Genomic DNA, 23,477 nt, shown 5'->3' on the forward strand with positions numbered 1-23,477 from the left:
GAAAGACGAGTCACCGTTTATTAAAAAGCGGGAACCATCTGCTGGGTAGTTTGTCCCAAACTGAGACAATGATGTTTCACCCTGACGGTCCGTGTCAGCGTTCTGCTTCTTTAATAACATGAAACAACCTTCAAACTGTGATTACGTCTCAGAGGAAACCTACAGGAAGTGTCAGCTGGAAGAGGCTCAGTTTGTTCTGATTGGACCATTTGAAGGTGAGAAGGCGTTAAATTTGGCTAAAACCCGAGCGGTTCTGCAGACGTCTGATTTCTAATCGCTGGCAGGTTAAACGGTTTATGTAACCCAGACGTCTATAAACTTTTTCATTATATTCAGCCGAGCTTCAACCTTGATGTCTTCACGTCTTTTCACCTGCAAATCTAAAACTGACGCTGACTCAGAGCAGCTCTCTGCTCGCCGACGCCTCCACGACGCGCCGACTCGTCCACCTGCTTCCTGACGCCTTCAGGGGACTTCTTACAAATGTTGGCACAAACGCTTTGTGTTTTTATACAAGTACGTTTTTGAATGCAGGACTTGTACTGAAGTATTTTATACTCTCATATCGATATTTTACTGAAAGGTAAAAAGTCTGAATACTCTTTAAATACAAGGCTGAAGCCTGAAGCTTAATCTGCATTAAATATTATATATTTCATAATAATGTCATGATTTCTACTGACGGTCTAGACTTCAGGTGAGGCGTGGCACCTCCACCATGTCGGGAACCTGTTGATTGATGCCCAGTCAGTAGATTAATAAGTAATAGTCACAGACCTGCTGATGTTTAATCTAAGTAGTTTTGGGGCTTTTATTTTGGAAGTGTGTCCTGACGTTGAATGCTCGGCGGTGTGGCCTTAAAGTAACATCAGGACATTTTTTAGGCGTTATTGCGATGTGTGATACGTAGCTCAGTATTTGTAAAATGTTCTCATAAATGTTCAGACTGTGCAACAAGATCCAAGACCACAATACTTTTGCCCTACTTTGATATTACAGCAATGTTTTAAAGATAAATCTGATAAATAATCAACAGTAATGTGGATATAATGAGTCAGTGGGTGAAGATTAGAAGAAGAAGTAGAACAGATGTGATGAGTTTGGGGATCAGAGTTCCCTTTTGTTTCCTCACACCAAGCCTTTCTCTTTAAACTGCAGCTTCAGACCGTCTGTACTCAGACTCAGACCGTCTGTACTCAGACTCAGACTGTCTGTACTCAGACTCAGACCGTCTGTACTCAGACTCAGACTGTCTGTACTCAGACTCAGACTGTCTGTACTCAGACTCAGACCGTCTGTACTCAGACTCAGACTATCTGTACTCAGACTCAGACTATCTGTACTCAGACTCAGACTATCTGTACTCAGACTCAGACCGTCTGTACTCAGACTCAGACTGTCTGTACTCAGACTCAGACTATCTGTACTCAGACTCAGACTATCTGTACTCAGACTGTCTGTACTCAGACTCAGACCGGCTGTACTCAGACTCAGACTGTCTGTACTCAGACTCAGACTATCTGTACTCAGACTCAGACCGTCTGTACTCAGACTCAGACTGTCTGTACTCAGACTCAGACTATCTGTACTCAGACTCAGACTATCTGTACTCAGACTCAGACCGTCTGTACTCAGACTCAGACTGTCTGTACTCAGACTCAGACTATCTGTACTCAGACTGTCTGTACTCAGACTCAGACAGACCAGCTCTCCCAGTACAATATGTTCAAAAGTCAAGCTGGGGTTTGAACTGGAAACCTCCCGGCTGAGATCTTCAGATGAATCCATTAACCTTCTGCACACTGTGAGCTTCACTCTGCTTCATTCTGCCTGCAGGAGCTACTGAGCGCTTTTTTTTATTTTGTATTCACAACTTCTCAGACCTCCAAGGTTACCGGGCACAGAGTGGAATTACAACCTGCCAAGAGCTGGTAGATTTAGTTTGGGGCGCTGTAACGTCTGTCGACATCGAGCGGCCAACTTTGGCAGGAAACCAAGCCAAACCTGAAGGTCCTGTTCTGCTCTGTAAACACCACCGAGGAAGAAACAGACAGAAACAGCTCAGGAAATAAAGACGTGTCAGACAGACAGACAGACAGACAGACAGACAGAGGAGCAGGAGGCTCAGAGGCTGTTTCATTTCCTCTGATGTTTGTTTTATTTCCAGCCAGGCGGAGCTCCTCCACCGTGACGGCTGTGACGTCTCTGTTAGGCAAAACTGGAGGAAGACAACTGTGTGTATTGTGTTTTCTTTTTGTTATAGCGTATGAAGCTCAAACGTCCTGACCTTCCTGAGGATGTGGTAGGAGATGGAGGCGTTGGCGTCGATGATGATGGTGGCCACCTTGTCGTCACGGATCTCCTTCAGCAGGGGGGTCGGGTCCAGGCTGTCGTCCAGCATCCGCACCGACAGCGTCTCCCTGGAGATGAGGAAGCGGTGGACCAGCTCCTCCAATCGCAGCAGGCCTGAGGGGCGGAGTCAGGGAATCAGGAAGTGTGAATCGGTTAAAAACACATAATCACATGTTTTTGTAACCACAGCTGACGTCAGAGCCGTTATCCTCCTTAAGTTACTGCCTTTGATTTATTGTTCAGGTATTAGAATAAAAAACATTCAGAGATCATTTAATAGTTCAAACACAGACGAGACATGTTTTAATATTTCCTGAGTAACTTTGAGAAGCTGCTGTTGCATCATCTCCGTTTTAACATTCAGAGCCGCTCGTCCGTCTCCTTTCCTCGTCCGTCCGTGACAGAAGCAGCAGGCGCACCTCGACTAATCGCCGCCATAAAACGTTCATCACGCCGCCGCCGCTGAGTTTAACTGTCTGACAGCAGCGTTCACGACAACAATACGGGCCTGTTAAACAGTCAGCAGGACGAGGACACGACTAAAGACCGAGAGAGCGTCTGCAGGAGGAAGCAAAGGAACTGATCATCATTTAAATCTGCAGCCTTTCACAGCGACTGAGTTAAGCTTTAACATGTGAATCTGCTCCTTTGTTGCCTGTAAACAACTAAGTTCAACTAAAAAGAAACCAGAATAAAAAGCAAAACTTGTATCATGTGGACTCCATATGATTCAATATATATTTTTTAACATGCTACATTATATTTTCCAGTATATGTTTCTATATATTTGCTCTCTATGAGCAGCTTGAAGCCAGAGAGAGAGAACGTGAGCGAACACTGCAGCATGAAAATCTGCTCGATGTGAACAAACTCAACTGTCCCCAGAACAGCAACATTCATCCACTCAGCACTTCTTCAGGTATCACTGAGCGGCTGAACATCCACAGGCGAGCAGATAAACACGAGACGCTTCAGTTCAGCTCGTAAAGTAAGCAGAGAGGAAGAAACCACCGAACAGCAGAAATGAGGACTCACACTCTGCCTTGGCGCAGATGAGGCTGGTCGTCGGGTAGCCGAAGGAGCGCAGGATGGAGCCGATGGCGAGGCTCAGGTCCTCGTTACTCGGGTAAAGAGTCACCGAGGCGAAGCGGAGGTACGGCAGCTTCGGGGTTTCCTCCGGACCGATCTTCACGTGAGGGATCTGAGGGAAACAGGAAGAAGACGCATGAGCTTTTATCATCCTCCATGTGTTTTCATTATGAACTGCACTCATGGCCTGTTAATGTCTTTAATTGTCTTAGATTGTTTTTATTCTCTCTGCTTGAAGGATTTCCTCCTCCGGGACAATAACCATCTGAAGTCAACTGAGGAAAGACAGGAAGTATTGAAGAAGAGCAGGAATGAGAGGTGATGACATCAAGGGAACAAATATTCTTTTTAAAAAGAAATCATCAAACCGTGCAGGCTTCAGATAAAAAGAAATGAAAGCTTTAATCAGAATCTGACGCGCGCTGATAATCGAGTCTTTGTTCGGTTTCAAAAGGAAACTGTGAGAACGGAACAAAGCGTCGATCATCAGCGATATGTTCACCTCCACTCACACCACATGTTCATATCAAAGGATTCACTGACAACAGGAAGAAACATCCAGCAGATGCAGAAGTTCAACCACTGATGAAGAAACAGAACGGTTCATGCAGAGTCCAGATCAAAAGGGTTCATCCTCTGAGGAGACTGAAAGTGTTCAGAACATCTCTCAGCTGACTGTTCATCAGATCCGTCGGTGGCGCTGGTGAAGGTCAGGGGTCAAACCATGAACCCAGATCTATTATTCATTTTGTTTTGTAGCTGTGACAACATCTCTTCCTGACTGTAACTGAGGCTTCATCTGAACTCACCAAACTATCTCTGGTTCTTGAAACCGGTCAAGATTCTCTGAGACTTGGTATCATCTGGTATCAGGACCAGCAGAACCATATTAATAAAGGATGTAGCGTCAACGAGGGCGCAATCCACGATGTTCCCACGACCTGCAGGATATTTCTGGTTGCAGCTTGGAACCAAATTTTCAGGTTCTGAAACAATTTATTTCTGAACAGTTCAAAACTAGATGTAAGATCAGGAACAGAACCGATTCCATGTGGGTGGAAAATGGCCCGGGACTGAGGAACGAGTCCGGGAAGTTCAGGAAACATGGATCGTTATCTGCCTTTGGACTGGAGGAACCTGTGTAGAGTTAAGACACCTGCCCAGAACCCAATGAGTTCCTTATTCAGTTCAGGTTCGGGCCAATTTTTTTTGTGAACAGACCAGAACAACACTGTGAGGATCTTCTGTTGTCACGTCCTCTCCCTCCTCCTTCCCCTCTGTGACGGCTGGTTTTGATTTTGGCCAATCAGAACAACTTTGAACACTTTTCTCCTGAAAAAGCTGAACAACACTTTGCACAAACTACTTCTTGCTCTAGCGTACCACAGCCCGCGGGCCTCTCTGGGGTTACCACTTTAATAAACTTCAACACATTTAGTTTTGTTGAGGCCGAAGGTAAATAAAAAGTATTTTATTTTGAATTATTATGATTAATTATTGTTTGAAAATGTTCACATACAGCAGAGACTGTAATCCTGAACTCAGCTGACTGAGTCAAACCAAATAGAAATCTCTGAGGTAAAAAAAAATGAACGGCCACTTGAGGCTGCCTCCAACCCCCCTGAGGCCTCACGCTGGATTTTAAGTTATATTAAGGCTTAAAGTTATACATAATTAAGGGCGGGGCAGCTTTGAGTGCCAGCTCGCTGCTGTCAGCGACCAGACTTCAATCAGCTCGACTCAGCTGCTCTTCTGTCTGAGAGGAGTCACGACCACACCGAGCTTCACATGTTCACCATCTGAATCTAACTTCTCTCAGTTTACTGCTGTTGCTCCGCACACACGTGGAAAAAGCACCAAAAATGGATTCAGCCAAATGAACAAGTCGTTGCACCTGAAACAGTCTGAGAGCTTTTTTTCATTAATATCAGAGACATTTTTTAAAGCTGCTTGGTTTCACTTTAAACTCCAGAGAGCAGAGATCCTGTGACGGACAGCGTCTGTGTTTAAACTGAAAAATTAAAGACAAAATTGAAAAATTAATCAGATGAGCGCTGAATGAAGAATCAGGTCAGAGGCCAAATGTCCTGTGTGATCCTCCGCTCAGTGGTTTAACCCCCCACGCACACCTGCAGAGGTTTAAAACGGTAAACTGTAATTAGCTCAGCTGGGCTTCACTCTGATCTCAGAGCTTATTTCAAATCCGAGCACAGAATCCAATAAAATGAGACCTGTCAGGCAAAGGAGAGGAGATCAGGACGGTTCGAGGCTTAAAGGAGACGGACTGAGGACGCAGGAGGACGGTGAGACACGTTAAAGCCTTTAAAGAGCTGCTGGAGACTTTATCTCACACAAATCCACCTCAACACATTCAAGTCACACCTTCTGAATCAGTTAATCCCAGTAATGTTATTTATCTTAATAACATCCACGGACAGTGTAATTCATCTTTTAATCCCCAACGTACAGTTGAAACCAGCGGCAGTACAGTCGGTCTGACATGAGCTTTAAAATGTGAATAGTTTGTAAAACAGGTTGAATTTATTTGTGTTGCACCGACAGAAAATATATTCAGTTTTGTAATATTAGTGTTTAACAATATATTCTTGGTAAACTCGCCTGCCTTGTGTCTTTGTGGGTGTGGTAAACATTTCCATGGTCTATCTCTGATTGGTTTCGACATCACGGCTCATAATCAACATCATACGTAACATTTACAGTGTAACAGTACCGACACCGAGCCAGACGTGACTCACCTCCTTCTCCCCACAGATGTGACTGATGGTGGACCCGGAGGCGGGGCTGGAGGCGGGGCCGATCACGGAGACCACGCCCTTCGGCAGGATCTGACACACTGCGAGAGGAAAAACACAAGTTAAACTGAAACATCCAGCGGTTACAGATAAATACGATCAGTCCGTGTTTCCTCTGCACCGCGGTCAGCAGCTCGTCCGGACGGACCGTAGCTGACGATCATTTGGTGTGTTATTATAATTTATTGGTAACTTTGTTTATTCATTTAATTGAGAATGTAAAAAACATTCATTAAAATTCTGTCTCTTTTATTTTCCTTGATAAATTAAAATTTAAATGAAATTGAAAAGAAATGAATAAATAAGAAGGGAAATCAGTCGAGCTGCTGAATTTATAATTTGAATATTTTTTAAAAACCCTCAGAAGACGCTCCAACAACAACGAGTCAGAACTTGAACGCTCCTGAAAAAAACCAAAGCTTCCTGTTTGGCGCTGACTGACGACATGTTTCTTCTGTTAATAAATCGTTCTGGTTTCCATTTTCGAGTCTTTCTGCAGGAACGTTAAAGCTTCAACTCATGAAGAGCTTCAGAACGGAACAAGAGGTCCGATCTGTTTTTTGAGTTTGAAATAACTTTATTTCTCTGATCAGGTTTAAAGAACCGTCTGCTCATTGATCTGATTGTTTCTGCATCAACATGATCAATATGGATTTTTCATTATCGTACTGTGGTTTTGTGTGTTTGTCGTTTGTCCTGCACAATTTGTGTCTTCCTGAGCTTCCTCTCAATTTACAGTGTGTGTGTGTCTGTGTGTGTGTGTGTGTGTGTGTGTGTGTGTGTGTGTGCATGCTCTGACAGAAAACACTAACTGTCTCTCTATCGGGGAAGTCTGTCTTTGTGCTGCCGGCGGTTCATAATCGATAAACATCCACAGCAGGCGCTCGTGGCAGAATGCTGCGAGCTCTCCGGTCACGATGACCTCCGCTTCACACCGACGCTACACCCTCTGAATCTGTAAAACAACCTCCATCGTCCGTCCGTCCTGCTGTCTGTTGTGTGTGTGTCTGCCTCCGTCATGTTTCAGCACAAAATCATCAGCGTGGAACAACCGGTCACCAGAGAGCACGACTGATCAGTTTACAGAGAGCGAGAGCGTTTTGAATCAGATCACCTCAGAAACAGTACAAAACAGTTTAAAATGATCCTGAATTAACTGATCTGTGTATGTGAGGATGGCTGGAAAATACTACAATCAATCAATAAATCCCTCGGTGGTGATGGATTCACGGTTAAATTCAGGCTCGGTCTGTGAAATTCTTTCATTTTTTTCTCACTGCATGAAGCCTCTTTGTTAGAAACTTCTGTCGCGGGTTGAATCGTCCCCGTTCAGGAAGTGACCTTCAGATTGGGTCTTGAATTTCAAAGCGGTCTCACTTGTAATATTCATGTCTATTCTCCTCGATCGATAACCTCAATAAATGTTTCAGCGTCAGACCTCCAAGTCTCGGAGGTCACAAACAGGTTCCCGAGACAAAAAGGCTTTTATTTTGCCTCGTCAGTCCTCAGTCAAGTGTGCTGAATGTGATTTAGTCTCATGCAGACCTTGTAGTAACTAGACGGGTCATCTGTCTAAATCTCCAACCTGTTTTGCTTTTGTAACTCACTTCTGTGACATGAAGCTGTCAACTGACACCTCATTTGACCCGATATGAGCTTCTATGCACTTCAGACCGTTGTCTTTGAAAGGAGATCAGAACTATGAACGTACTCCTAATATGACTTGGAGAGGTGCTCCAGGATCATTTTTCATTCATTTTCAGGTACTTTTAAGCACCTTTAACTTGAACCTCTCTGTTAAACAGGTGTGATATTTAAAGTGAAGGCTCACCGAGTGCTGAAGAACCTTTTGCACCTGATTCACTATTGACCTGCCTCGTTTAATAAAGGTTGGTGCTTTAATGCTCTGCTCTGCCTCCTCACACAGAGCTCTTACTGAGGTTTACCGTCGCTGAACATGTCAGCCTGAAGAAACACTTTCAGCCAGACCAAGAAGATGCAGAAGATGCAGAAGAAGAAGAAGAAGAAGAAGAAGAAGAAGAAGAAGAAGAAGAAGAAGAAGAAGAAGAAGAAGAAGAAGAAGAAGGAGAGGACGGGGACCTACTGGTGTCGGTGGTGTCGTACTGGGAGTCCTTCTGCAGCTCGTAGACGTCCACCTCCACCCTCGCCTGGGAGGAGCCCTCCATCAGACTGTTGATGTTCTCCCTCGCCAGAGCCAGCGCCAGACGCTCGCCACGACCACACACTGACTGGTCATCCAAAATGGCCGCTGAAGGGAGAAAGGTTGAGAGATGAGGATACAGCCGAGGTTGACCTCAGATGGACTCTGTGAACCTGGACTATGAGATTGGAGTTAATAAATGGAAACTGTTTTCATATTTGTCCTGTCAGACGTCTATTTTTGTTGTTGGAGAAACTTTTCTCTGCATTAGCATTTTGTGTTTGGCTGAGGAGATGTCGCCCTGCAGCTACAACACTTTGACAGCCAGCAGGCTATTTATACACAACTCCTCATCCCAGTGACAGGATTTCCAGACCGCACACTAACACGCGTGACAACCGTTTCATTGTTTTGACTGTATTTTTTGGACAAAAGAAGAGTATTCAGGATCCTGTTACTGGAAGACAAGTGAACAAAAAGAGGACTGAAGACATGCTGTTAGCGATACATAATGAGATATTAAAGTCCTGATCACAAATCTCAAGATAAGAGATAATTACAAGACTTTCATCAGCTCTAAAATTAACCAGAGAAGACACCAGCGGACTAATCAGACGTATTTTCAGTCATCAGTTGTGGAAAGTAACTGTACTTGAGTGACATTTTGAGAGTTTACAAAATTCAACACGTTGTTAGAGATTTAATCTAATCTAGTGTTTCCAAACCTTCTCTGGCTTTTTGTCTCCTCGTCATATTTTAGACGTTAGAAATTCCACCAAAAAGGCATTTTCCCTCAAAACCACTCAGATATTTTCATTTCAATAAGCACTCGAGCCTCGAGGAGGCTACATTTTTGAATATTTCACAAAATAAGCAAAGACAGAGATGAAAACATGAACAGGAATTTGTGTGAAAATTTGTGTGACTTTACTTCATGAGCGTAACGTTACAGAGAGGAGAGAGAGAACCAGAACCAGAACCAGAACTGCTGATAAAACTCTATCTGACGTGACTCAGACACAAACGTTGACAGACCGGGCGATGTTTTAAAGTTTTCTTCGCTTTATGTTTCGTCTCGTTTCCGACTTCCTTCCCTCCGACTCGCTCCTGGAAGTTATAGCGACAGGCTAACCTTGAGGTAACGTGTGGATTTCTCTGGTTTAAACATCATTCAAAACATCTGGATTATGTAAGTAAACAACATACAGAACAAAGGTCCAGCATTTTCATGCTTCCATAACGATCATTAAATTACTGTATACCTTAAACAATCTTCTGTTGGATTTTTTGCTGGAAGTTTTGCTGAAACTGCGTCTCTACTTTGACTTAAGTTGGATTTTGGATGCAGGATGAAGTATTTTACGTGGTTGAAGTGGTATTTTTAACCAATGAAAGGATCTGAGTGTGTTTCCCCCAGGCTGGAGGTTTGTGAGCGTTGAATCAGGAGAGTGGTGCATCTCTGCTGCACTGTTCTGTCATTTAAAGTGCACCAGGTGTGAATAGAAAAGGTGAGATCAGATTTGTATTAATCCACACACACTGACTTCTATTACAGGTGACGTACCAACATGGATTCGATGCCTCGTCCTTTAAACAGGAAGCGGAGCGTTCGCCGCAGCTGCAGCAACTAAAAGCGACTCGTCATCGTTTCTATTTCCTCACACTAGAAGCAGCGACGGGCGAGTACCTGGTGGCTGTACAGTAACACCTGCCATGTTTATTTCTGTCGACACCTCCCCGCTGACTCGCCTGCTTTGAATACTGAGCACGCTGGAAAACATGCAATCGGAGAGCATGCAGAATGCAAACGAGGAGAAGCAGATGGAGACGCAGGCAGAGCAGTCAGGTAGTTTATTACATGAAAAGTGCATCGAGAGGAAGATCACATTTTAATACCAGCAGGTAAATAATGTCTGCTGCTGCAGCCTGATCTGAGAGACGGATGAGATGGTTTAAATGCAGAAGAAAGAAAGAAAGATTTCCAGGACTTGATTACGAGCATTTACATGGATTTCTTTATAGTGTAATTAATCCGTCCTCACGTCCCTGTGTGAGCGGACACTGAGCTGTAACGCCGCAGAGCAAAGACGCCCAACAACAAGACGAGGAATCAAAGTGAATACGTTGCTGAGGCTCAGTAACAAGCAGAGCGAGTGCTGCTGCTGCTGCTGCTGCTGCTGCTGCCGCTGCTGCCGGGTTTGTTCTGGATTTGATTTGTGTTTCTTAAATAATTAACGCCTCTTGAGGCGGAGTACGAGGCGATTTATCGTGTCCTTCCTCAAAAGGACTGTTGTGGGTTTTGCAGTTTAGGAAAACACAAAGAGAGGCAGACGGTTCCTGTGGAGTTATCTGCTGCTCTGTGAATCGTCTCCTCAGGAATAAAACTGCAGAGAGGATAAAGACATAAAGACGTGATGTCTGAGGGTTTGTGTTTCAGACCTCCATGACACTCACAGCGTTTTCTGTCGGTGCAACCGTGAGGATTATATTCATAAACGACTAAATGGTTTTAGCATATATGTTTTTGAAGCTAGATTGTGTTCACTGGAAACGTTTTGTCCAGATAAGGGATGAGAGGTTGTAGGGTGGAGGATGTGCTGTGCTCCAGGAATACTTTGATATTTTTAGGTAATAAACGTATTTGCTCTCTGGCTGAGGGTCAGATCCAGGAGAGAGAAGATCCTGAGGGGCAACAGAGCTCCAAAACAAGGGGTAGGGCAAAAATTGGAAATGGGATTTAGCCCAATATTTAATAAAGTCATTTATCTATAAGTTCACATCTTATAGACTGAAGAGTGGAGCAGATGTCTGAATGATGGTTTGGAGTCAGTACTACAGAAATAATCAATGTTTCACCTCCAGCCATGATTTGTTTTTATATTTTCGTTCTGTGAGTTTCTTTTCTTTGCAGAATCAGAACATTACGGCCCGGTCTCCAGGACATAATGTGAGCAGGTAAAGTTTCTGCAAACCACAGATACGTCTGAGGTCGACATTTGTACCAAACGTGTCATATCGCGTTCACATTATATGATTATTAGCCGACTTTCACATCAGGACAGCCGGCCGCAGTTTGAGTCACACCACTGGGTATTTTGAAGGACACCTGCAGACGTTTCCAGATGTTGGCGACCAAAAACCGTCAATTTTTCACAGGAAGTCAGGAGAAAAAGAAAATTCTTATCTTAACTTATATGTGGTTATGCAGAAATATACTCTGCTAACATTCATTCTGGTGATCGGGTTGCTTTTCTCTGCAGAATCAAAAAATTAAGCGCACTTAATAAAATATAAACTGACATCTGTTAGTGTTTTAACTTCACACTCAACATGGTGATGTCTCAAAACTGAGAGAAGCTGAACTTTAAATTTAACTGTTGGATAAATTAAAAAAAACAAAAAGAAGATTATTTCTTTTAGTTGAGGAAAATCAGGAAATGTGATCTGAAAATATAAAACTCAAACAGCCTGTTAAATTCACTTTGTCGTATCGATAAGAGACGATGTTTGTTGGAGCCTGAAGAGACGGAGAGGTCGGTGTCTTCCCAGAATGCCCGGCGCTCAGAGAGAGAGAGGAGGGGAGGATGAAGATGAGAGCGGAGATAAAGAGTCTTCTTCAGCAGTGTTCAGACATTATCTGTGTTTACTGCGACCACACACACACAGACACACACACACACACACCCTCACACACACACACACACACACACAGGAGATGAAGAGCAGTGATATCAGCGGGTCAAACACTTGAACTCTGTCCTGAAATGTTTCCTCTGGTCTCTGTAATGTGAGCAGCTGTGAGCGGCCATCTTTGTTGTTAGCTGCTCACAGAACTGAAACTGTTTAAATAAACTCGTGTTCGCGTCAGTTAATACAAATTAAATGTTTTTCTTTTCATCCTCACGTCCTCCTGCTCTGTTTCTGCTTGTGTTAAACTCTGTTTTCTTGCTCTCCGTGACAGCCTGTTCACCCACTCGCAGCTGTAAAAAACAAATTTCTAGATCAAATTATGCCGTTTCATTTTTTTACTCCGGCGCCGAGACGCCCGCCCCTCGTTCTGCCCGTCGGAGCAGAAACGTCACCTCGTGTTTATGTATTTAAGAGGAGCGTTTTGTTATCTGAGACACGACGATAAAGCTGCTTTTATGGAGGCGGACGGAGGTTTCACTTCACCCCTGGAGGCGGTGAGAACTTCACACAAAAAATTGACTAACAGGTTTTCTTGTCACTTCCACCTCTGAGCTTCATGCGTTTGACATTCTTTGATATAAGTGTGGAAGCGTGGACTCTGGGGGCCGCAGGTAGGTCGACAGATTCAACGAGACAAGACAAAACCGAGTAAAAAAACAACAACTCGCTCCGTCGGCCCGGGGCACCAATCACAGCGCTGCAACCCTCTGGTGGGCGGCTGTCCTTCCAGAGGCAAACGAGACTCCTGAGTGCACACGGTGTTCACACTGCGTCCATGTTTGAGTGGATAGATTGGTGTTTTTTAAGAAAACTGCTCCCTGCAGAGTTCAGCTTCTCCTGCAGGTAAAAGTGAGAGCTCAGACACATCCCAGTCCTCTCGTCTGAAGAAGGTTTAGACTTTCACATGAAATCTGGATCATTTTAGATATTTTAAGGATCTGTCCTAAAATATCTCACCACATATCGGACGCTTTGCAGACATTTGGTTCAGACAGTCGTCTTTCCCTCTGGATCAAATGCAATCCAGAGAAAAGGCATACATTCAGCATCATCAGATCATAACCCGACCACAGAAAACAGACAGAAGTCACCGCCATCTGTAGTTGTTGTATATATTTTCTATTGTTTCCACAGTTTAAAGGGGAAGTGATGACACATTTTTATGTTTTTAGCAACTTAAAACTACTGACTGTATCTCTGTGGTTCCCTCCTGGATATTTACCTTCCGGCTGGTTCATTTAATCACATGTTCTGATTAATTATCTGCAGGTGTGTGTTTTAAACGGAGCTTCAGGTCAGGTGAGATGATCCAGTTTCCAGTGCTGATGTGTCCCAAACTAAAACAAGCATTCATACAGTCTGAATATGAGACGAGAGTCGCAGCCTGCAGTCGTCGTTTGAGCCGTTTAGCAGAGACACTTTGTTAAAGTGGAGCCGCCGGCTGTTTGTTAAACGTTCCTTCAGATTAAAGCTTCGGGCCGACGCAGGAGTTGTTTACTTCTCGTTTCTCTGCTTCTTTTCTGACTGTTTCTTCTCCTCCATCACTGCTTCTGACCTTTAATATGCAGCTGGTGGCTTCAACAGGCTCTCAGGTCAGACAAAGTTTCATCCACTAAACGCATGAAATGTATATTCACTTTTGGTTTTCCTCCAGAATGAGACGTTTGCCTTTTCAAATAAGTTCTGACACCTTCACTTATTAAATGACTTTCGCCCTAAATTCTGAAAAATGAACTTTGAGCTAATTTTTAAAGGATTAACGTTGGAGCCGTCCTGCGGTGACAAACTACCTTTGCTTCTCTGTAGTTTGAGATATTTATTGATGAAGTTGAGTTAATGAATCCTTCAGAGTGACTGATGGCTCAGGTTGAAACCAGCCTGGCGGTTTCCAGCTGCAGCTGAAGGACACCGACGCTGCTGAAATGTTAAAATCCTTCACTACAATATTTATGCTCTCCACTTGATTTTTTAATCCTGCCGGAGGAGGAAATGTCTGATGAAGATTTATTTCAGCCTCTTTTCATTTTCAACACCATAAGTCACCACTTTGCATCAGTGCAGGGGGTGGACACAATAACACGAACAGCCGCGCAGTGTGACGCAATCCTCAACACTTGGCTCCTGGAGCAAACCTGTACGACACCGCAACCGGGTGAGAAATGAACCACCAGCGAGATGTTCACAAGGGAAAAAACAAGTTTGATGCACCGATGTAATAAAAGAGCTCGAACCAGACATCAGAAGAAAAGAGACAAAAAGTTTACTCACTGCAAAAAAGTTGTAAAAACTCATTTTCAAGGCAACTGTCACTAAAACTGAAACTGCCCCTGAAACTTCGGTCTTTGTCCCCAGAGGCTAAATCGTCGTCAGATTATAGCCGACGAGTTCGGACACTGCAGGGTCACTACTGGCTGTTGACTCTTGAATCTAAGACGGATATACAGTCCTTCAGACTTTACATCTTTGTGTGAATCAACACTTCTTGTTTCTGCTCTGCTATCAGCGTCTCTGAACACTAATTGTCGTTCCACAGGAAGTTATTGACGGCCGGAGACCTGCAACATAAACGCAGAGCTGCTCTAATTACAGTCGGATCTGATCTGGGTCGTTTCTCAGCGTGACAGCGATGAATCTGCTCGTTAAACGTATGTGATTGATAATTAGAGCTGACTCATTCTTGTTGTGTGATTTGATTGCTGCTCGTGTGAAGTGTTGGTTGTGATTGCAATCTTTGGAGGGTTTGTTTCCGAGGAGAAGACGAAGGGCTGAAAGTTGTCTGAGGACACCGACTGGACAGATTTCTTGCTTTTATAAGTCAGTTTTATTTATATACCGCCAACGCACAACAGACGTTCTCGTGACACTTTTTAACTCGATTCATCGGCTCGTACAAGTTTTTTGTTCCTTGGTTTCAAAATGTGTTCGGTGTTCGTTATTATGAGGGGTGAAGAGAAATTGTGGTGTCTAAGATGGTGCAAAACTAGAGATTATGTTTGCACCAGCAAGTCCTAATCAAGACCAACAAGCCCCATCAACACCAGTAAGTCCCAAGTCAAATCCGGTATAAAACCTCACCAGTACCCAATGAAGTTCTAAGTCCAGATCAGCAAGTCCCAAGTTAAGACCATAGATTCAGTCATATACGCGGCGTCCCACAATTTCTGTACGTACATGAACACCGTCGATGACGACTGGTGATGTGTGAGGGTGTTGAAGGGTCGTCACATTTCATGACTCTGTTCTGATGGTAAAAACTGGAAACAGGATCTGGACCTGTAACTCTGTTTTTCTTTCCCATGATGCATCACGTGGCTGTTTAGGGGCTCAGAAAGTCCGTTACTCCGTGTTGATGATGAGCAGTTACCTCACAGACGGTTGGTGGTGGAAATGCTGTTGCATCCACATAAAATAAAGAACAGAGAGACGTGTGGAGGTATTTTCATCTTTTGCACCTGCAGGCGTCTTATCAGCGTGAGTTTGTCTGTGATGATTGTCTGATGTTTGGTAAGCTGCCACAGCAGCAGGTAAATCTGCCCGACACTATTCACCACTGAACATCTTGTACCTGCATTTCCCCGCCGTGACCTGAGTCCTTGAATACAAAAAAAAACACTTTATGCAGTCCCCTTTTTTAACTTTCTCTGCGACTGAATCATGAACCTTGTAAATTTGGTTTGAGCCGAGTGTGTTGGAGTGGAACTAAATCAGATTTTCCACCACCTGAAGAGAGAAACGCAGCTGAAAGGAAACATTCATGCACCTGAACACAGTCGAAAAAAAGGATTTTGGGCTGAATTTGAACACACACACACACCTTTCCAGAATCCTCCTGTCAAGTTTACATACAGAACTCCCTTGAGAAAAACGTAGATTTAAGAACAGTTACCACTGATGTAATACAGATGAACAACTAAATCTTTCATAATCGCGTTTGATAATACACTGTAAAAATGATAAAATCTCTCCACTCTTATAAATAAGTCAGATTTTATTCAAACTGCTGAACAACATATTTAAACTTGGTCAAGTAATTCTTCTGTTTTGTTGAATCTGATTTTATTCTTCAACCTGCGAGGAAGAAGAAATATTGTAAGAATGTGTAGAGGACGTGTTAACAGAGAAACGTAAATGCATTTCAGTGCACACCTTAAGATCAACAGGTGCGCTGGAGAAGACCGAAGGCCGACAAATCAGGAAAAAGACTCCTGACATGTCCACTTCAGTTGTAATTAAGTTTAATGACAACGTTTGGTACTTAGGCCTTCATCAGGTGATGGTTATCAAGATAACCTGATGAAGGTCTAAGTACCGAAACGTTGTTGTCATTAAACTTAATTACAACTGAAGTGGACATGTCAGGAGTCTTTTCCAGAAGAAATTAATTAGAAATGTTAAGTTGAGGTGTTTGATTTCCCAATCCTTTCTGTCCTTTATATGAAAATTATAGAAAATGTGTTTTATCTCATTTTTTTTAATTAATACACAAAATGTGTCCCCCATGATGTTGAAATTAACCGACCAGAACAAATTTCCGTATCGTTCCTCGATGCCGCCGTCAGAACTGAATGTATCCTCACCAGAGCACCAACTGTGGATCAATCCGGCACTAGAAATAGTTCCCGACAGAAGCACAATGATTTCCTACTTGATGAAACTACAGTGAGGAACTTGTTTTGGTAATTTAATACATTTTTGAGACTGAATTACTGAATGAAACATGTTTGTAGGCTGAGAGCAAAAACAGGAAGTCAGGACGTATTGAGGACGGACTAACACTGGGAAGAAAACACAGAATAAAAACAGCCTTTTCCCTTCATGACGGGGTAAAAGGCTTCAAATTGAACTCCTTAAATATTTACAGAACCGGTTCTGTCTCTGTGATCATCCCTCTCTCCTCCAGAACCTCGTCTGTGAGGCTGAACTCTGACTTCTGTTATTTTCACTGTATTGGACATGAAGCGGCGTGTTTGTGTCAGATGTAAGTGTGTGTGTGTGTGTGTGTGTGGATCAGTCAGCTGGTACTAATGGAGCAGTGAGAGGTGAGCCATTACACATGGCCAGGCGACCCGGTTGCCATGGCAGCCTGCATATAAGTGCCCGACGGTTTTGCCGAAGCCCCGCGTGATAAAAGCGCCGGGGATTTGAAGTCGGGGCCATCGGGGCCGAGAGAGGAACATGAAACGAAGCCTTATCTGCTGCGAGGAGAGAGCTGAACTTTTCCTTCCAATGTTAAGTCTCGGCTCTCATTGGAGTTAATCTTCCTCTGCGGGCCCGATGAGGACAGGAAGTGAGAGGTGCTGATAGCAGAGCGGCGCTCGGGACCCAGCGAGCAAACGTGAAGGGAAGCCACGCTCCCGATCCAGTTTCTGCAGAGTTTATTTGAGCCTACAAATGATCCAATGTGGGACGGAAACAGCATGAGGAGCGAAGAAGAAGAAATGGAAACGCAGAGCGAGCGAGCGAGCGAGCGGCGGAGACAAAGGGAAACCTCGAGGGGCTCGTAAAACGGCAAACAAAGCAAAGAGATAGTGTGAGAGGAAGCAAGATGGCAAACAGAGACAGCGGTGGGAGGTGGAACAAAACGACGAGGAAACTCAGGAGGAGAGCGACACAAACACCAGAACACGAGGAGTAACGAGCGCTTTAAATAGAGGAAGAGTGTTTTTATCTGTTAACACGTTCTAACAGGAGGATCAACACAGAGGGGCTGTTTATATCCACTGACACAGAGAGGATTCTGGGTAAATACTGTATGACACTGTAGCTGGAGGTGGAGGGCCTCATTTATTCTTCTAATGACGGTTTAACAGAGAATTCAACGATATATCGAATGAATCCCCGAGACCAACAAGTCCCATCAGGTCCCAACAAGACCAACAAGACCAACAAGTCCCATCAGGTCCCAACAAGACCAACAAGTCCCATCAGGTCCCAACAAGACCAACAAGACCAACAAGTCCCATCAGGTCCCAACAAGACCAACAAGTCCCATCAGGTCCCAACAAGTCCCATCAGGTCCCAACAAGACCAACAAGTCCCATCAGGTCCCAACAAGACCAACAAGTCCCATCAGGTCCCAACAAGACCAACAAGTCCCATCAAGTCCCATCAAGACCAACAAGTCCCATCAGGTCCCAACAAGACCAACAAGTCCCATCAGGTCCCAACAAGACCAACAAGTCCCATCAAGACCAACAAGTCCCAACAAGACCAACAAGTCCCAACAAGTCCCATCAGGTCCCAACAAGACCAACAAGTCCCATCAAGTCCCATCAAGACCAACAAGTCCCAACAAGACCAACAAGTCCCATCAAGACCAACAAGTCCCAACAAGACCCATCAAGACCAACAAGTCCCAACAAGACCAACAAGTCCCCATCAAGACCAACAAGTCCCCATCAAGACCTACAAGTCACAAGTCAAGACCAGAAAGTCACAAGTAAAGTCCCAAAAGAACAACAAGTCCCAACAAGTCCCATCAAGTCCAGTAAGTCCCAAGTCAAGACCAACAAGTCCCCATCAAGACTATCAAGTCCCAAGTTAAAACCATCAAGTCCCAAAAGTTCAAATCAAGACCAACAAGTACCAAGACTCGAGCGAGGACAAACAAGTCCCAATCACTCCCCGAGTCAACACTAACAAGTCTCAAACTAGTCCCAAGTCATGATCAATCAATGCAAGTCCATCTTCAATTCCCAGTTCATAATCAACAAGTCAAGTTCCAAGTGAGGACCAACAACAACACGTTGCTGCTGTCATCAGTTTGCATTGAAAGCAGAAGGTTTGTTTACAATATGACAAGATTTTAAAAACTTCTGAGACACAATGATGCACAAGACAAGCATAAGACTCAATCCACATAAAGAAAACTGATCCCAAAGCCCCCAAAATATTAAGCGATACTGTCTCTGTGAATGTTAGACATTAAAAAGCCAGGCTCTTAGCTACACAACACGTGGCAACTGCACACAAGTGTTGTGAGATGAAATTATTAGAATTAAGGACGGAAGAGATGGAGAGGCAGAGTGAGTGAGGTGGAGTTATTACAGGAGTTACTATAAAACATGAATCTGTGTCTTCATGATCTTTTCATGACTTGTGGTTGTGAAAAGACGTCTGCACTGTCTGACCGGTTCTGTTGTCTGAAGCATGAGAATGCAAACGATTGTGAATGTGTGCAGTGTTTCTGTCTTTAGACTCAAACGGCGACTCTAGACTCTTAAAGTTTTAGGTATTAGCTACACCAGTTGTTACTGCAGACAGACAGACAGACACTGTGGGAATCAAACCCACGTCACGGTGGTGGTACTCACCCATCCGGAGGGCAGAGAGGGTGTTGGCCTGGCTGAAGGAGAGCGGTGCCATGGTCAGCAGCAGGACGACGACGTAAATCGACAGCAGCAGTGCTGGCAGAGCCGGCATCTTCCACTGCTCCTCATGGAGAATGGTCTGCTGGCTGCCTGTACCGCCACCTGCAGGACAGGAGGACTCATTACTACGACATCCACAACACATCGCATCATCTCCCACATGTCACATATTCAGCCTTTTATTTTATTGGCAGATTTAAGCTGCTGCCAAACATCCTCGTTTACAGCCTCGTTTATTGCCTCAGCCTCATCAGACGTACAGATGTCACTGCTGACAGTCAACATGCAGCTGTGACGCCACTGCTCTATTAACACACAACTTACAGCAAACATCTGGCACATCACAGTCACACTCTTTATGAGCTGCACGGCATGTCAGTGTGGTTATCAGAGGAAGGAGAGGACAGAGACAGAACATATACATTCAGTCAGAATTTAGTTTAATAAATGATCCGTTTTGGCCGTTATTTAAAAGTAGTGACAGCAAATGGAGTGAAAGAAAGAGCAACGAGCTACAGGTCAGATTTGAACCCCGAGAGGCGAGGACACAGACTCTGTACATAGGGAGCATGGCTGACCAACTCAGCCACTGGGGCGCCTGACAATATTAGATATTAATATTATTATTGGCCTTTATCTGAAGAGTGACAGTTAACAGGATGAGGGGAAGAAGAGGGATAACATGCAGCAAAAGGCTACAAGTCAGATTCAATCCCTGGACCAGTGTAGTGAGGACAGAGCTTCTGTACATGGGCCACATGCTCTGCAAACTGAGCTACTTACGCCTTACAACATTAGATTTCTTTAATTATTTTGGGCCCTTTTAATGGCTTTATCTGAAGAGTGACAGGAAACGGGATGAGACAGGGCTTCAGGTCGAGGACACAGCCTCTGTACATGGGGCGCACAGACACAAACATAAATATCACTTTGTCTTTTTCTTCTTTCCCTCTATCACTACCCTCGTTCATCCTATTACACAAATAAATCTTAAAAACAACAAAATCTTCATCTTGTTATTTTCATTAAAACGACTGTGAAGCCACAGGTTGTTTATGTATTTATATATATATAAACTGTGCTTCTGTTAAAGTTAGCTGGCTCAGTGTTGATTTAGTCTGAGAGAAAGCAGCAGAGACAGAGAGAGACAACATGAGCTGGAGAAGATTAGAGAACAGGAGGAGAAACAGACGAGACGTGAGGACGAGAGGGAGAGAGAAACTGTGAGGAGACGGAGACAGGAAGGAAAAAAAACAGCAAACGACAAGAGACGGAGAGACAGACGGAGAGACGGAGAGACAGACGGAGAGACGGAGAGGCAGGCGGAGGGCTGAGAGGAAGCCTGAAAGAAAACATTAGAGAACAAAAGTGTGTGAGATCAAGAGACTATCACATGTTGCAGGGAGAGAGAGAGATTTAAAATGGCTGAGCGAGGGAGCATGACGAAACAAGTCCAAATCTTCAAAGTAGATTAGAGCGAGTGAAGCGAGATTTTTTCATTAGCGCATGTTAGTATGTGAATATGTGTGTGTGTGTGTGTGTGTTTTGCATGTTTGCATTCAACAACACAGCGAGCAGCGAGCCCCGACAAACATCTACCACCGCTCACTCCCATCATGCAACTGCCTCATCGCTTCATCTCTGCGTGGACAGTCGTGTTCCTCCAACCTCCAACAACAACACGCTCCTGATTTGTTTAACCCGCCCTGCGCTTAATGTTTATCGCTGCCCTGCCAATGAGGCGTCCCACATGAATTTAAATGAGATTCCCGAATGGAATTTAAATTGGCTCTAGTCGTTCGGGACGAGCTCGGCGGCGGAGAGAGCGAGACGCAAACCGCCGAGAGATGAAGAGTGGAAGATAAAAGCCTCGGATGGAAGAGGAGGAGGAGGAGGAGGAGGAGGAGGACAGAGAGCGTTTCTCTTATAAGTAAAACAGATGGTGAGGATAATGAAGAACATTTTGTAAGATAGATGACTGATAGGTCTAATACATACTGATTATTATCTGTCACGATGATGAGTGTTTCCAAGCAAAGTGTTTTGTCTTCCCAGAGGATGAACGTGAGAGCTGGTTGTTGGTAAGTGGAAGTCTTAATCACAAGAAAGAGGCAAAGATAATTACATCAGCTCTTCTTCTTCATCCAAGTTGTAACTTACACAAACAGTTCACCCTTGAATGAGCATTTCAGTCATCACCTCCTCCCTCCCTGCTGATGGAAAGTCAAGTGAAGTTTCGTAGTCCACAAAACATTCTCCTAAACAACTGAAGCAGCTGGAGACTTGATTTAAAATGGAGAAACAACCAAAATAAATAAAATTAGCTGTTAGTAGTTCCTGTTTGCAGTGTAACTGTGCATGTACAGCCAACTATCACTGGATCACTTTGATACTGTAAAACAGTTGCATAATGTCTCCATACAGCTCGTCTGCTGGAATCCAGGTCTCCAGAAGCTCCGAGATCCCAAATTGATGTCAAAAGACGTTATTTACACCCTCAATGTTTGGTCGAGCTCGTGCACCCACTTCTTTTCAAATCAATGTAGGATCTCAGGGCTCCTGAAGTTGAGCTGTAATATTTTTATATACGTTTTAAATCAAGTCTCCAGCTACTTCAGTTGTTTGGGAGAATGTTGTTTTACTGTGAAGCTCCTGAAATGTTTTGTGGACGACGCTTTCTCCCAATCAGACGAGCCTGTTTTGTGAGACTCTACACATGTTTGTGCTGGTAACCAAAGAAAACCCTGATTTTAAATGTGTCTGTGTTCAGCTCTCAGTGCTGCAGCAGCTTCTACTTGAATCTCTTTCGTTTCTCTGTCGCGTCCAGCTTTATTTCTCTGTGTCATCGTGCTCTCTTGTTGTCGTGTTCGGTTCCTGCTGGTGAGAACACAACATTTACTGAGTTCACTGCTTCGTAATAAAAGCCTTTAAATGTCAAAATAATGGAGGTTTTTTATCACGAAACATCTGTAGGAAATGAATCGTGCAATTGTTCTCAGCAATTATTCGATTATACTGCAGGAAGAGTATTTACAGCTGCTACTGGTCACAGCCACGGATCAGCCTGCTGCTTTTAAATGTCATCGACTCAAGACGACAGAAGTGTGCCTCTCGTTAAAGACACACCTTGAAGCAGGTAGCCCTGTTGTAATGGAAAAACACATCTCTGACGCGCCGAGTCAAACTGAGTCAAGCCAAGCCAGCACATGTACGGAAAAGCCCAGTTTATGGTTAAAGGAGCTCCAGTGATAAATGCAGCCTAAATAAAAAGATAGAAAGTCTACCCTCAACTTTCAGCTTCCTTCTTAGTCCACCGAATGTGCAAACCGGCAAAACTGCACTTGAAAATATAATTTATTTGAGAAGCCAGAAGAAAATATCCTTGGAGCAGTTAAACCTGCAAACCAACCAACAGCCACAGCAACAGAGAGAAAGAATTAAACTGAGAACTGAGATGGAAAAGAAGACATCAAGAGAGCACGACAAACAAAGAGAGAAAGACTGATGAAGAGGGTGGAAGCAGAGCTGGAGACAGGCGGGGCAGCTCAGTGACGAGTGAAGAAAGAAAGAATATGAAGGCAACAGTGTGAGTGACAGAAAACTGGGCAGAAAGAGACGTGATGGTGAGCCGAGACAGGAAATGAGAAATGGCTGCAGGCAGAAATAAACAAATGATGATAACAATTAATTAGGGTCTTTCCTGCAGGAAGTGCTATCATGTCAGCTAGCAAACAGAGCCGGCGGGACCCCGCTGATACCAACCGCCACCGCAGTTCACTGCAGCAGCAGCAGCAGCAGCAGCAGCAGCAGCAGCTCGGGGCTAATCACAGCCTCAACTCTATTAACTGCTTTCAATCCCATCTCATTTTACATTGGAGGCATTTAGCTGACACTCATTCGCTGCGACTTACAGCGAGTGCAGCAGAGCAGGAGGCTTAAACGTCCCGGTTCATCAGCTTTACGAGGGAAGACGGCGAGGGGTTGCACGAGAGGCGACCGCAG

At 44.2% G+C, this 23,477-nt stretch overlaps 1 protein-coding gene across 4 annotated transcripts in view; it reads right to left on the reverse strand.

Annotated features, from left to right (window-relative positions):
* The window catches only part of LOC140993620 (glutamate receptor ionotropic, kainate 5-like), a 65,301-nt gene extending 45,774 nt beyond the window's left edge, over window positions 1-19,527 (reverse strand). For all 4 annotated transcript variants that reach the window (XM_073463112.1, XM_073463113.1, XM_073463111.1 and 1 more), the window contains exons 1-5: window positions 19,419-19,527; window positions 8,359-8,523; window positions 6,198-6,295; window positions 3,388-3,553; window positions 2,288-2,466 (exon numbers count right to left, since the gene is read on the reverse strand). In XM_073463112.1, the coding sequence (XP_073319213.1) occupies window positions 2,288-2,466; window positions 3,388-3,553; window positions 6,198-6,295; window positions 8,359-8,523; window positions 19,419-19,527 (717 nt within the window). The remainder of the gene's footprint in view (window positions 1-2,287; window positions 2,467-3,387; window positions 3,554-6,197; window positions 6,296-8,358; window positions 8,524-19,418) is intronic.
* Between the last annotated feature and the right edge of the window lie 3,950 nt (window positions 19,528-23,477).

Source organism: Pagrus major, chromosome 3, assembly GCF_040436345.1.
Source record: "Pagrus major chromosome 3, Pma_NU_1.0".
NCBI lineage: Eukaryota > Metazoa > Chordata > Actinopteri > Spariformes > Sparidae > Pagrus > Pagrus major.